The 16,534-nt window shown below is 42.4% G+C and overlaps 1 protein-coding gene across 1 annotated transcript in view; it reads right to left on the bottom strand.

The window, feature by feature from the left end:
- The window catches only part of calcr (calcitonin receptor), a 346,460-nt gene that overhangs the window by 161,484 nt on the left and 168,442 nt on the right, over nt 1-16,534 (bottom strand). The window contains exons 5-6 of the mRNA XM_068051371.1: nt 3,822-3,934; nt 1,763-1,854 (exon numbers count right to left, since the gene is read on the bottom strand). Of these exons, the coding sequence (XP_067907472.1) occupies nt 1,763-1,854; nt 3,822-3,934 (205 nt within the window). The remainder of the gene's footprint in view (nt 1-1,762; nt 1,855-3,821; nt 3,935-16,534) is intronic.

Below are 16,534 nucleotides of genomic sequence, written 5' to 3'. Positions count from 1 at the left end.
GGCCGAAGGGCCTGTACTGCGCTGTAATATTCTAATTCTAATGTATAAAATCACTCTGCTCAATGTGAAGATGGTGGATTATCTTGGCAGCATTCCACATCGTATTTGATCAAATGTTTGAAGCAATACTGTTAACACTAGGAGAAAGGCAAAAATATGCACAAGAGGATCCTGTGGAGATGTAACCTGGCAGTGATGTGGATTAAAGTCTCAGCCTACAGAAAGAATTTATGAAATATTTGTGCTGTACCAAGTTAAATAATTTATACTAAGACAAGTAAAAGAAGGTACAGATCATTTTGTTACGAATTCACTGAACAAAATCTACTCTTTTGTCTACAATACCTGCTTACCTATGGGCTAAAAATTGAATAAGTCCTGTTAGTGGCAGGGATAGCAATGCACAATGACTCCACATCTGGCCGAGTTGAGGCAGACAACATGCAAACTTTGTGCTGCCTACTCATCATCATGATTGTGGCACGCAGCCCAGTGCTAAATATGCTACTGACTTGCTGCACCCCAGTAGGGTGCATGAGTGGTTGATACGAGTTACAGCTAGCCTGAACTTGAAGGCAGCCTGCCTGTCTTAAAGTGGAGACGCATTCAAGCTGCAGCAACTGGTCAACTGTTTGTGGAAGTCTTTCAGGGAAAGAATAAAAAGAGCAATGGAGCAGCAGGCCAGAGACTGAGCTCCCAGACTCCTCTTCTTCTTAGGCAGTCACCCGGGAATGAGGTAGACCTGTTACCTCTCCAGTTCAGTGCATTCTAACATGGCTAAGGAGTCCGATGTGCAGACTCTACCACATGTGGGGCAGGTGGTGTTTGAAGAGTTGGCTAGGTGTGTTACTTGGCGGGCTGTGTGCTGCTTCTGCTGCCTGGATTTGGCCTCCGTGTGCTCCTGTCGAAACCTCACAAGGTGCTCGGTACCTTCTTGAATGCACCTTCTCCACTATGAGTGGTCAAGAGACAGGGACTCCCATGAGTCAGTGGGTATGTTGGATTATTTGAGAACATCCCTAAAGCATTTCCTCTGTCCTCCTGGGAGTCTTTTGACGGGGCAAAGCTCTGAGTAGAGCAGTTGCTTCGGGCGCCTGTTGTCAGGCATGTGAGTGATATGGCCTGCTCAGTGAATCTGGTTTAGGGTGATTAGTACCTCGATGCTGTGAACATTGGCTTGGGAGGATGCTGAGATTAGACCACTTATCCTGCCAACGAATATGAAAGAATTGTGCTGGCCAGCTTTCTAATTCGTAATGCACTTTGAGGTAGAGAAGTGACTTTGATGTACCCGTTTTAGGGGTGTAAAACGTGCAGCAAGGGCCAATTTTGGGAAGCAACATACTGGACCCAAAGAACACCTGAAAGACATCTGTCCTGATATTGAGTTGGGCCATTTTTCAGATGTCTGGGGCAGCTGCTTAAAGCGAGCTTTAGCTCCTATGCATATACTACTGAAGGGATGAATGCCTGTTTTAGAAGCCCTCTGGAAGATGGGAACTGGAATGCTCTGCTCAGGTTTTCCAGGAATGGAGGCAACCTAGCAGCCAAGTAGCTCACTCAAATAATTGAAGTGAGTCTTGAGGCCCAATTTCTGGTGAGCCTCAGCCCCCACCATGTCTGCGTACATTGGGTATGTGCCCATATATGGGCCATAACCAATTGAGAACCTTTCACCTTTCATTTGAAGTAAATCACAAATTGGTTATGCATTTCTTCCTATTTGGGTTAAAAAGGACTAGCTGAAAATTGAGATACTTACTTGAAATAGAAGAAAATAGCCAGAGAAATCAATAGCGATATAATTGACAGCGTGTGACCCACAACAGCCATATAGTAAAGGATGCGTGCCATCTGGTAAGAGCAAAAGATAACATTACTTAGAAAGGAAAGGCCATGTAACTGCAGAACCAACATCTTTTTAAAAAGTATTTATTATTCATTCTTTAAATGTCATTCCTGAATTTAGTTGGAAATTAACTTAATTTGAAATTTACTAACATGCAGCTGAAATAATTACAAAAAGTTAATTGCATTGCTATTATAATTTTCAAAAAATCTTCAGATTTCCTAGAATGTTTGTGTATACTTAATATTATGTTAAGTGACTGGGTCAAAATATTTGTTCACATAATGTAGTGTAACATGTTTACATGTTCCTTATCGAATTTATGAGCATTGTTTGAGTCAATCTACCTTTCTCTTCAGACTGCATTTGAATTTTGTTAAAGAGTCAACTTTGCTTCAACTCTAACTAGGAATCACATGAAAGGAGAAATACCGAAATACCTTATACTGCATCTTTGTTTTAAATGAACTGAACAAAGTTGTTGGTGCTAATGGATGAAGGGACCCCAACTAAAGGGCTGGTTTACTTTGACTCCCATGTGATTGAGGAAATAAGGTATTAAAGAAATGGACGAAAGACATATCAAAAGGAACTTGCTGAGTTGAACTTTGTCAAAAGGTAAGTGACTACCATTTCAAAAATGAACAAAGGATCACTTATCAGGGCCAATTTTCACCCCACCAATCTCAAACACTAAACTAGCCAATGCTCCTGAAGTGCACTACATATGCCAAAGCCACTTTGTGCCTGATTTCGCTATTCTGGGCAAAGGTGGCCAAGGAACCCACCGAACCTGCCACTACCACACACAGCTCCTCCTCCCTCCCTCCCCCCCCCCAACCTGCTTACCCTCACCCACTCCCCCCCCCCCCCCCCCATCACCATCACCCTGGCAGAATTGCATTAACACTATAGGCTGGATTTTAAGAGCCCTTTGCCAATCTCAGCGGTGAGCTCAAAAAATGGTGGCCCACACGTGTGAGTCACATGTCAAAGAGCCTCTGTGATCTCTCGCGTGGCGGCTTATTTAAATAGCTGGGGCAGCCCAACCCCCCCACCTCCCCCAATTACATGGAGGGGGCGGCTCGTCCGTCCCCGGCAATGGTGTCAGCTACCTGTGTGCAGGCGCTGGAACCATTTTTAAAGAGCAGCCAGCCCTGCCGGTCGATTTAAATTTTTAAAGCAGTATTTCCCTCCCCCCACCCCCAAAATTTATAGAATAAATTTCTAATGTCCCTTTCCTATTCCCCAATAACAACTACATTAACTATTTGCCCTTTCCCTTCCAAAACGCTTACCTTTCAAACCTGACCCTCCCTCCACCCCCGACTACAAAGTTTAAAGTTCACCCCTTCCCACCATCCCCTACATCCGTTATGTTTATTTGACCCCATCCCCCCCCACCACTGAAAATCTTACTTCTCCCCCCTTTCCCACCCCCCCCCCCCACCCCCCACTCCCCACCAGTGTCCCGCCAGCTTTCCCTAGAGAGGGAATTGAAGGTGCAGGAGTGATAGCCGCAGCAATCTTCTGGAAGATTTCAGGTAAGTTTATTTAAATTTATTCAAGTTATTCATTTAAATATTTTGATTCAGTTTGTTGTCCAGCAGCGGGAGGGGCCCGCCAAAGAGCTCCTCCCGGTATTGGCCTCCGTGGCAGGCCGCTGCCAGACCCATAGGGCTGGATTTTACCAAGCCCATGACATCGGGCTCTGTGGTGTTGGGGGCTGGAATATGGGTCGCCATTTTTTGAGTTCACCGCTGGACTCTTAAAACCCAGCCCATATTCCAGCCCGTCCCCCCGAATCACCGCCCTGCCCTGCCACGGAGCCCAATGTGGTGGGCTTGGTAAAATCCAGCCCCATCTGTGTGAGGTAATTTAAATGTAATAATTAAATGCAAATCCAACACAAGTTGCTTTACACTAAACACTTCAGACATGTGGGGATGAGTTAAGGGTGGGTGAGACCTACCTTTATTTTATAATCTGTGAATTTATTACAAAATGTATAGTTGGACCAGGTTCGATTGGTTTCCGGATGTTTAAACCAGTTCCCAGTTTCATCACAGTATTTTGTAGCCTTTTCTTGAAAGAAGATAGAAAATATATTTCAGCAATTGCCCCATTTTACAAACAAACAGAAGCCAAGGCAAGCCAGACCACACTCCTAATAATCCAAAGTCGTTCTAATGTAAAGAAAATAGAATTATCCAATTATTTGAATTTAGCAATGTAAATGTTACAAGTTGGGAATTTGGTGCTAAGTCTTGAATCATTAGAGAAGTTAAATTAAGTAGATTGTATTTGAACTGTCTTGCTGCTTTACAGCCATGGAGCTGTTTTTTTTTTACACAGACTATTTTATTTTATTTTTTTTTTATTTAGAGATACAGCACTGAAACAGGCCCTTCGGCCCACCGAGTCTGTGTCGACCAACAACCACCCATTTCTACTAACCCTACAGTAATCCCATATTCCCTACCACCTACCTACACTGGGGGCAATTTACAACGGCCAATTTACCTATCACCTGCAAGTCTTTTGGCTGTAGGAGGAAACCGGAGCACCCGGAGGAAACCCACATGGTCACAGGGAGAACTTGCAAACTCCACACAGGCAGTACCCAGAATCGACCTGGGTCCCTGGAGCTGTGAGGCTGCGGTGCTAACCACTGCGCCATTGTGCCGCCCTCAAAATGTTTGGTTACCACGAGAAGGGATTATTTGAGCCCTGCCAAATTTTACACTTTGCAAGGTTAGCTCAATTTAACTGTTTTGGGGGTTTGACACTGGGTAAACATAGCCTCATCTCTATGTATTTATATGGGTTTCTACTCTGTCACATACGTTTCTAATTGCCACTGTTGGTAGTTTACTGGCATTGCCAGTTCTACAGAACACATCGGGCTATTCTTTCTACTGTTTATAACTATCAATGCAATTGCACTATTTTCAGATCCTAATATAAATAAATGAATATATGAATAATTGTCTGTAGCTTCATTTACTGCTGGGAACAGGCCAATAAAGGTACTGTGAGATGAGCTTTGCTTATTTTGGGCTTTGCTTAAGAAACTGCGATAGCGAATACCTGCTTACTGCGGCTCTGCAGGTTAAGTTATGAGTGATATATCAACAAGAACAGTGGTCCAAATACCGACCGCTGAGGAACACCACTGCTTGCATCCCTCCACTTTGAAAAGCAACTGTTCACCACTAGTCTCTGCTTTCTGTCTCCTAGCCAATTTAGTATCCAAGCTGCCACTTAATGTTTAACCTCTTGGACTTTAATTTTACTAGCAGGTATATTGTGTGGTAATTTGTCAAATGTCATTTGGAAGTCTGTACACACTGGATCAACTGCACTATCCTCATCCACGCTCTTTGTTACTTCATCAAAGAACTCAATCAAGTTAGTCAAACACAATTTGCATTTTAAGACATCTACGCTAACCATTTATTAGCCCTTACTTTTCCAAATGCCAACTGATTTTGTCCCAGATTATTGTCTTTAATTCCCCGCCACTGATGTTAGGCTGACTGGCCTGTAGTTGACAGATTTACCCCACTGCTCTTTGTTAAACAAGATGTAACCTTTGCAATCTCCAGTGCTCTAGCACACATCACCCCCACCAACCACCACCTCCCAACCTTGCAATATCTAATGACGATTGGAAGATTGTGGCCAAAGCATTCAAAATTTCAGCTCTTATTTCCTGCAGTAAGTTAGGATGCATCCCATCCAGACTGGATGACTTCTCTATTTTGAGGACTATCAAACTTTTAAGTAGTCCCTTTTTATCATTTTTGTCGTGGCAACCTCCTTTACTGCTGCATTGACTGCATCTATCTTCGCTAAAGAGGATACTAAATACTAATTTAACACCTTTAGCCTTGCCCTGTGTCTCCACAAGAAGATCTTATTTCTGGTCCCAAATCAGGCTCACCCTTTTTAACTAGCCTTTTACTACTTATAACGAATACTGTCTTCTTTTGGTAAAACACTTCTGTTGATATTGAAGGCTCGTTTCAACAGGAAAAAGACAAAGATGGCAGAAAAAAAGCTATACTAATTCGCCATCACTAATTTTCTTAAGGAGAATGGCAGCATTTATAGCATCAAGAAATCAAAGGGACATCTAATTTTATAAAATGGGATGGTGGATACTGGACAATGGGACATTGTGCTCCTTAGGGTATCACCAAAAGAATGGGTTTAATTTATCTCCCATTTTCTATATTTATATTTACACAGTGATAAACAAATATTAAATCATTCATATTTTCGAGGCAATTCAGGTCCCATTTGCCATGATAAACAAAGTAGTAGATACTGACACAACTTTATCAGTAGCTCTGCAGCAGTAGAAAAGGGAGCCAAGACCATTAACTGCAACATCATGCACAACCAGACCAGCTAAGATAGTGATACTTCATTGGCCTAATTAACATAAACATAATAGATTCTTTCTGGAAGTATGAATTATTCATTCACTCAGGTAACAATACTCCATGAAAAGCTGATTGGAATATTATGCAATACCAGTTTTCTGATGTAGTTAGCTCATGAGTCAATGCACTCCAATGCTATTTGAACTAATTCATTCATTCAAGAAAAAGTTAGTAATTTCAAATAGTAGGACCCCCAGCTCTCTTTCTAAAGAACTCCCTCCAAACACTACAGTTGTATGTGCAGTGGAAATCTCACATTGGAAAAGGTGAGTCTTTCTGGTTGTATCGGCCAATCCTCAATAACAATTTGAATTTATATAGCATGTTTAGCATAGAAAAAAGTCCTGAGATGCTTCACAGGAGTGTAATTGAACAAGAATCAAAATCAAGTCAAAAAAGGCAATATTAGGAAGGGTGACTAGCAGCTTAATCAAATAAGTGGATTTTAAGGAGGCCCTAAAGGGGGAGACAGAGGTGGAGAGGCAAGGAGGTTTAGGAAGGAAACCCTTAAGTCTGAGACTGAGACAACTGTAGCCATAGCTGCCAATGGTGGATGAAGTGAATGGGGATGCACAATAGGTCAGAGTTGGAGGGACAGAGTTCAGACTGCTGTAGGGCTGGAGAATGTTAGAGAGATAGAGAAAGGGGAGGCCATGGAGGGAGTTGAAGTTTGAGTTTGAGGCATTGGGGGAGTTGGAGCCAGTGTAGATTAGGGAGCACAGGAGTGACGGCTGAGCTGGACTTGAGGAGCAGAGGGGCTGCCATAATGGTGGCAATTGTTTGGGGTGGATTTGGGGCAGAAATGGAGAGGAATGTTTTCATATTAAAATGGTATTTTCTGTTTAATTTAAACAGTTTTTTAGCCAGAACTTTCCCAGAAGCTACCTCAACAGCTATTTTTTTCTCCTTGCTTCGTGCAAGTGTTCGTAATTCTTTCGGTTAATAACTGGGAGGTCAAATTTCTCTTTTTAAAACAAGGTACTGGTCTCCAATGGGATCATCTATAACAATAATTCCTTGTAACGTATTTGTGATTAACGGGTGTGTTGTATTTTTAACTTGTATTCCTACCAAACCTAGTAAAGACATTCGTGTTTAATTTCGACTTTGAATGTTGTCTCATTATTTCTTGTAATTCTTGTATCCGAACAGTAACTTGTTAAGGAGTAGAAAGTTACGTATTACAACACGATAATCCAAAGTCAAAATTACCCCAGGGAGTCCTCACCACCCCTTACACTGCTGGGCAGCTAAATGCTCCACCTGCACATGGCCATCTGGAATTCTCACCTTAGACTGGGTCTCAATGCAAATCATTTTACTTCAAGAAAGGGTGAGTTTGGTTTGGGTGAGAAGACAACATTTTTAAAATGTCAAACCCAATCCCAAACCGCTTCCATCCTTCCAATTTTAATTGAGGTGAGTCAGTCGATAAAAGCTTTTAATGTGTTTCCATTTTTACATTTTTTTTACCCATTTCAGTTGGGTTTGCTGGGCCTTGGAAAACTTGGCAGGTAAAAGATGGCGAGAAGAGCTGGATCCATAATATAAGTGCATTTACAGAACTGCTTACGGGCCAAGAAGAGCAGGAGTGTTTCCTCCAGGCTCAACAAACATACCTGCTTCCCTAAAATAAAAGCAAAATACTGCAGATGCTGGAAATCTGAAATAAAAACAAGAAATGCTGGAACTACATGATCTTAGCCTCCTTGAAGTCACCCCATGATTTCCTCACACCTCCATCCTCCGTCCCGTGATCTCTTCCCGACCAGTATCTGCCACTGCCCATGATCTATCTCCCTCTGATCACCATCCCCACCATGATCTCTTCCTGCCCCACTCTCTACTCTCTTGCTCAACTTCAGCCTTGTGCCACAGGCTTTCAAATTAAATAGAGAGGCAGCTGGCAGATCAGGTTGGCTGCAGGGCAGGAAACCTGATGAAAAAAATTAAAATATGTCCTATTTCTGCAGCCGGCTGGGAAACCCGTACTTCCAGCCTTCCCATCCAGAATGTCTCCATCAACCCACTCCCTCCCCATAAACATTGGGGCTAATGCATCCTGGTCCCATCCTAATTTGTGGCTATTCTGCTGAAATCCCACCACAACAAAGGCAGGAATATGTTGTGATATCACGTTGACAGTTTGAATGCTTCATGCATCATTACAGGAAGTGATGTCAACCAGCATGAGTTATACCAACATAGAGTTGTGTTTGTCACCTACCCACATGTGTATGATAGAGCTCTCTTGTGAACATGTTACTTCACAATAAAGAACCCACTATTTAACTACCATTCAGCTCAAGGTTGTTTGGTATCTTATGACTGAAGAAAGCAATAAACAATATGGTGGCAGTGGTGTGTTTGAAGACCACAGCATAGAGGCAGCAAAACACATTGAAGTAGCAGTACTGCACAGAGGCTCAGCAATGGTGTTTAACAGGGGCAACGATCTCGAGCGAGACATCAGGAACCATCGAAGACAGGATTACATGACACATTGTCAGAGGTAGCTGCAGTGGCATCACACTGTCAGATTCAATGATGCAATTCCTTCTATAGAATCACCAAGGAAATGTAGTGTCCACATCAAGGACAAACTGAGTGTCGAGCTGGATACCATGGAGAGGCAAGGAACTATTCGACATGTTCAGCAGCAAACGGATTGGTGCAACTCTAACAGCTGTGATCAAAAAAGAAGGCACCTAAGAAGGCTGAACCAGGTATTAAAACAATGCAAGAGCCAAATTCTTCTCAAAGCTGAATGCAAAACACAGAAACTGGTCAGTCCATCTCTCTAAAGGTTCACAGGGATTAACTACTTTCAGAACTCCATTTGGAAGATATGGTTTTGCACTCACTGTTTGCTCTATCAATCAGCCAGGATTTATTCCGACATCGTATGGATCATATTAGTGAACAGATTCCAGGGTGTGTGTGTATTGCAAATGACATAGCAGTCATAGGCAGCAGAAAAGAAGAGCAAACAGGGATCTGCACATCCTAATGAAAACAACCAGAAAAGTAGGCCTTGTATTCAACAGCAAGAAGTGTGCCATTAACGCGAGCCACATCAGGTTTCTTTGGCTCAATCTACTCTGATACAGGCATAAAACTGGAACCCAGCAAGGTAGAGGATATTCAGTTTATGCCTGGTCTACAAGACAAGGAAGATCTACAAAGATGTCTTGGTCTATTTAACTTCCTAGCTCCCTACATCTCAAATTTTTCTGCGAAGTCTTCATCTCTATGGGAACTCCTTAAAAAAGCTTGCGTCATTCCTGTGGCACAAGGATCATCAGCATGCACTTAATTTGCTGAAGCACTCGCCTGTTAACAGAAGCATGTTTTCAGTATTATGACCCCGAATACAGATACCATTATTGAAGTAGATGCTTCACAAAAAGGTCTCGGAGCATGCCTATTGTAAGAAGATTATCCAATTGCTTTTGGTTCAAAGAGTTTGTCGTGTATACAGGCTAACTATTCCAACATAAAAAGGGAAACACTAGAACTGGTATTCGGGATCACAAGCTTTCACACTTATCTTTTTGGCATACATTTCATAGTCGAGATGAATCACAAACTGTTGGTGATGATTTGGCCAAATCCACTCACCAGTCCACCACTTGACTGCAACGGCTATTAATCAAGGTGCAAGGGTATGACTGCGACGTCAGATATAAACCTAGAAATCTTATGGTGACTTCTGACACACGAAGCAGATTACCCAATCCCAGAAAGCTGAAGACATTCCACTAGACGTCCAAGTTGATGATGTCGACAGAGAGCTGGAAGATGTATACCAGATAGATTTGATGCACTTTGGACAAAGGAAACATGAAGAACTACAGGAAGAGACTTCCAAAGATTTTGTTTTAAAGGAGTTATGGCAACTCATTGTCAAAAGACAGCCTGACACAATACAAGAGGGTCCTACAGAAGTCAGAACTTTTTGGCCATATTGAGATGAGTTGGGATATCTAATGACATAACCTGCAAAGGAAGACAAGTGTTAATTCCACAAACACTTCGTCCTGATATTCTCTCACAGTTGCATCAAGGTCATATGTGCATTGAGAAGTCCAGAAGACTTGTATGTGAAACAATCTATTGGCCAGGAATTAACAGTGACATTGAGCGAACGGTAAGGTTATGTGATGCATGCCAATAGCACCAATCAAGCCAACATAAACAACCACTTCATCCTCCCAATATTCCATTGCATCTTTGGTCAAAAATAGCCACTGACCTGTTCTCTGCTCAAGGCAATGATTTTCTATTGATTACCTACTACTTTTCCAAGTTCCCCATAATCCGTCAATTGTGGGACACATCAAATGCATCAGTTACTAACACTCAGCACAATATTTAGCTTTTTTGGTTCCCCAGAGCAGATAGTGTTGGATAATGGTTCACAATACACCGCCAAACAATTCCAAGACATGTATGAGAAGTGGGTTGTGAACCATGTTACATTGTCACCGCACTAGCCTAGGTCGAATGCCCTAGCAGAACGAATGGTATGTATAATCAAAGTCGTTGATTTTGAAGTGTCAAGAAACTAAACAGGATCTAAACATAGCCATGTTGCACTTAAGAGCAACACCAATTAACGCAGGATTACCATCACTTACAGAAATTATATTTGGAAGGTAAGTCAAGACAACTCTTCCAAGCCATTATTTCATGAAATCATCTTCAATCCAGGAAAAACTGTTGGCGAAACCAGAAAAGTTGAAAGCTGCACATGATAAGCATATGGGCATGTAACTACCATTTTTACAGTTTGGACAGAAGGTCAGAGTGATCCATCTGCAAGAGAAGATGTGGCTCCCTGCGGAAGTGTCGAACATCTGCAATGAGCCAAGGTCATATGACGTAACCACCCCTAATCGAGCAGTATTAAGAAGAAATAGATCTTAGTTGAGGGAACTAGCTAACAACATTGTGCCCGACAGTCCTATTTCATTGAGAACACATTCATGTTCGAATCTACAGAACGTAGCAAAGTGACAAGTGTAATGCTCAAGCACAGGATGACTGTCAGAACACACATAGAGGTCAAGAGAAAAAAGTTGTCAAATCTCGATCTCAACCAAGCTACATAGTGGCAAGATCAGCTCGAGTCAGTAGAACACCTGTACATTTCAGAGACACTTGATTAAAGGACATAAGAGTCAATGCATATGAAAATATTGTTCAAAACTTCTGTTTCATTATGTACAATATTTTTTGTGTATTTTCATTTAAGGAAAGGGGGAGGTTGTGATATCACTTTAACAGTTTGAGTACTTCATACATCACAGGAAGTGATGTCAACCAACATGCGATATAGCAATTGGAGTTGTGTTAGTTACTTCTTTTGGGCCTCCTTATCTCGAGAGACAATGGATATGCGCCTGGTGGTGGTCAGTGGTTTGTGAAGCAGCGCCTGGAGTGGCTATAAAGGCCAATTCTGGAGTGACAGGCTCTTCCACAGGTGCTGCAGAGAAATTTGTTTGTCGGGGCTATTGCATAGTTGGCTCTCCCCTTGCGCTTCTGTCTTTTTTCCTGCCAACTACTAAGTCTCTTCGACTCGCCACAATTTAGCCCTGTCTTTATGGCTGCCCGCCAGCTCTGGCGAATGCTGGCAACTGACTCCCACGACTTGTGATCAATGTCACACGATTTCATGTCGCGTTTGCAGACGTCTTTATAGCGGAGACATGGACAGCCGGTGGGTCTGATACCAGTGGCGAGCTCGCTGTACAATGTGTCTTTGGGGATCCTGCCATCTTCCATGCGGCTCACATGGCCAAGCCATCTCAAGCGCCGCTTACTCAGTAGTGTGTATAAGCTGGGGGTGTTGGCCGCTTCAAGGACTTCTGTGTTGGAGATATAGTCCTGCCACCTGATGCCAAGTATTCTCCGAAGGCAGCGAAGATGGAATGAATTGAGACGTCGCTCTTGGCTGGCATACGTTGTCCAGGTCTCGCTGCCGTAGAGCAAGGTACTGAGGACACAGGCCTGATACACTCGGACTTTTGTGTTCCGTGTTAGTTACTTAGTCACATATATACTATAGAGCTCTCTTGTAAACCTGTTACTTCATAATAAAGAATCCACTATTTAACTACCATTCAGCTCAAGATTGTTTGGAACTTTATTGCAAAAGAAAGCAATAACACGACAGAATACACCAGGAGGGCCATGGATTTTTGTTCTCAATGCATGCAACTGGTTATGCTGTGGTCACAGCGCATTGATTTAAATGTTTGATTATCTTATTGTCCTATGTGCATCGTATTAACAAAGTAATTGAAGTGCAGACACAGGAATTGAACGCAAACATATTAACCAGTGTTCTCAAGATAGATCATTGAGACATTTCAGCCTGTTTAATGGAAACCAGGAGTTGGTCCAATTCTTACTTTATAAAAATATTTTGTTTTCTTTTATAACGTGGATAAATGATGACTGATGTCTTGCGACAAGTGTCTATTCACCATACTTCCATTCTGTTTTTCCATTTTCATGTCTTAGAGATTGATTGAAGACATGGAGCTAAAAAATTTGATAGCTCCTGCAAACAGGCCAGGAAATCATGATGGTGGATTAACCATTCAAAGTAATGCAGGCAGCATGCAAACTTCCTGCTGGCTGCTAATTGAAATGATAGTGCCTGCAGTCAACACTGAACATGCTGTTGATTGGCTACATGCCTCAGCAGTGGGCAAAGGTTTGTGTGAGGCTGGCACCACTTAAAACTAGCCAATACTACATAAAGCCAGGCTGCACTTGTTAAAAGGGATTCTGGCTGTACTAGGTACTGGAAGACATTGTGGAAGAGTGTTTGACCTACAGGAAGAGTGAAGACAGTGCAACATAGTAGAGAGTGGGCTCCCAGATGTTCTGATGCAGGAGCTGGACAGAAGGAGAGGTGTCCTGTATCCACAGGGGGCCAGGAGGCCTCCAGCCAAGTACTTAGAAGGGAATGGGAGCAAATAGCAACCATGGTCAATGCGAACAGTGTTTCAAAAAGTTTAATGATCTTGCATGAGTCATCAAAGTCAGTGAATTCATCTTCAAATGCCATATCCTTACAATTAGACCATCAGTCACACATACACTACTCAATGCACCACATCTCCTTCACTCACCTACCAGAAATCTTTTAATTTTATTCGCTCTTCGGATATGAGCATTGCTGGCAAGGTCAAGATTGATTGCTCGTCCCTAATTGCCCTTGAGAAGGTGGTGATGAGCCGCCATCTTGAACTGTTGCACATCTGGTGTAGGTACACCCACAGTGCTGCTGGAAGGGAGTTCCAGAATTTTGACCCAATGATAGTGAAGGGAAGGCGATATTGTTCCAAATCAGGATGGTGTGTGACTTGGAGGGAATGTGTAGGTGGTGCCATTCCCATGTGTCTACTGCCCTTGTTATTCTAGAGGGTAGAAGTCATGGGTTTGGAAGGTGCTGTAGAAGGAGCCTTGGTGAGTTGCTGCGATGCATCGTGTAGGTGGTACATACTGCTGTCACTGTGCATTGGTGGTGGAGGGAATGAATGTTTAAAGTGGTGGATAAAGCCGCTGCTTTGTCCTGGATGGTATCAACCATCTTGAGTGTTGTTGGAGCTGCATTCATCCAGGTAAGTGGAGAGTATTCCATCATATTCCTTACTTGTTCCTTGTAGATGGTGGACAAGCTTTGGAGAGTCAGGAGATGACTTACTCGTCGCAGAATTCCCAAACTCTGTTTCTGTCTCATATCCCTTAGTAAACTTGGCAAAACCTCACTCCAGTCCCCAGAACATCACAATGACGACAAGATAAATAGAAATTGGATGGTGAAAAACGGGAAACATTGCTTCCAGGTATGAAAATTTTGGAAGGCTTTTGCTTTCTTTCTGAAGGCAGCATTTTAAATTGGAGACTGTGTTAGTGACACACAGGAAGCTTGTACAGCGTATACACACAGTGATCTCTCCAAAATAACCATCCAATCATAAAAAAATATATATTCTCGGATCATTACAGAGAAGTTTCCTCTGAAAGGAATGCGATCCTGGATGCTTGATCATGCATTATCACTGCATTGCTGATCAACATGTTGTTGTCTACACCCAATCTACCACCTTCTGCTGTGCATTTGGTGCCATCATCTGCATTCGCACATTGGCAAAAGTGGCTGCGACGGTTCGCAGGCGCGATGGCAGGTTTTGCAATCACAGATGACACAAAGAAAAAGGCCTTATTTCTCCACAATGGAGGTGAAGAATTAGATATCTTTCAGACACTTACAGCTGAGTAAGATGACTATGACACAACAAAATATGTGCTGGCAACCTACTTTCCACACCAGAAAAACACCATATACGAAACTACGTAATCTGATGCAATAAGCAAGAAGCAAACAAAACCAATTGACCAATATTGCACGCAATTGAGGCAACGAGCAACCAAATGTGACTTTAGTGATGTTGAACATGTCAAACAAAATATTGAAGGCTGTCCCTCTAGTCAACTATGCTGAAAAGCACTCGAGAAAGACAGAAAGCTGTCAGAGCTGTTGGAGTTAGCAAGATCACTATCGATCTGAGTCCAGAGCTACTGAAGTTGAGGCTGCCAACAGTAATTACCACACTCTAATCTCAACTCTTGTGAGCACTGTTTTTCACTCAGATGCCAGGAAACCACCTGCAAAGCAATAACTGCTGTCTCACAAACAGAGCTGCGACCTAAGCAAAGCATGTTTTCACTGTGGTGGTGCTTACCCACACTAGACAGAGTGTCATGCTACTGGTAAACAGTGCAAAGCCTGTGGAAAACCCAACCATTTTGCTCATGTTTGCCGCTCATCAGCAAAATCAACTACTAAAACCAATACCAACAAAAAGGTGCCATGCATGCATGCCACAGGAAAAAGGCAAGAGAATGTAACTAATGTAGAGGTCGATGAACCTGAATATACTTTTGTCCTCTGTCTCAGACACAACAAACAGCCACATGTGACAGTGACCATTGGCTGCTTGGACCTGGATGCTCTCATAGATACAGGAGCATCTGTCAATGTCATGGGTGACAAAAAGTTCAACAAACTTCAGGATTTCCCCATGTGTTCTGATGAAAGGTCAGGGACCTGAAACGTTAACTCTGCTTCTCTCTCCACAGATGCTGCCTGACCTGCTGAGTATTTCCAGCACTTTCTGTTTTTATTTCAGATTTCCAGCATCTGCAGTATTTTGCTTTTATTTTATTCAGGATTTCCCCATTCTCTGCAAACCAGTGAATATGAAAATTTTCCATTATTACAGTGACAAACTGCTGAAAGTTCTCGGGACTTTTGAAACACCAATCTCATTCAAAGACACTGGAATAAATGCTGTATTCTATATCATATCTGGAGAATATGACACGCTTATCAGTTTCGACACAGCAATAGATCTGCACATGATTGTAGTCACATACATGATTCCTACATATAACCACAACATTCTTGAACTGTATGCTGACTGCTTCACTGGTATCAGCAAACTGAAAGGTGTTGCATGCAAGCTGTCATTGGGAAAATGCTAGAGTCCAATATTAAGGAAGAAATAGGACATTTAGAAAAGTTTAACGCAATCAAACAGAGTCAACATGGTTTTGTGAAAAGGAAATCATGTTTGACAAATTTGCTAGAGATCTTTGAGGATATAACAAGCAGAGTTGATAAAGGGGAACCGGTAGATGCAGTGTATTTAGATTTCCAGAAGGCATTCGATAAGGTGCCACATAAAAGATTATTGCACAAGATAGCTCACGGTATTGGGGGTAATGTATTGGCATGGATTGAGGAGTGGTTAACTCACAGAAGAGAGAGAGTCAGGATTAATGGGTCTTTTTCAGGTTGGAAAGATGTAACTAGTGGATTGCCACAAGGATCAGTCCTAGCGCCTCAATGATTTACTCTCTATATTAATGACTTGGAGGAGGGGGCAGAGTGTAATATATCCAAATTTGCTGGTGATACAAAAATAGGTGGGAGGGCATGTTGTGATGAGGACATAAGGAGTCTGCAAGGGGATATAGATAGGTTGAGTGAGTGGGCAAAAACTTGGCAGATGGAGTTTAATGTAGGAAAGTGTGAGGTCATGCACTTTGGTAGGAAGAATCAAAAGGCAGACTATTACTTAAATGGAGACAGACTCCAATAAAGTGCAGCACAGAGGGATCTGGGTGTTCTTGTGCATAAACACAAAAAGTT

Source organism: Heterodontus francisci, chromosome 2 (assembly GCF_036365525.1).
Source record: "Heterodontus francisci isolate sHetFra1 chromosome 2, sHetFra1.hap1, whole genome shotgun sequence".
Taxonomy (NCBI): Eukaryota; Metazoa; Chordata; class Chondrichthyes; order Heterodontiformes; family Heterodontidae; genus Heterodontus; species Heterodontus francisci.
Note: the sequence above shows the minus strand (reverse complement) of the source record. Positions and strands in the feature narration are given on the sequence as shown.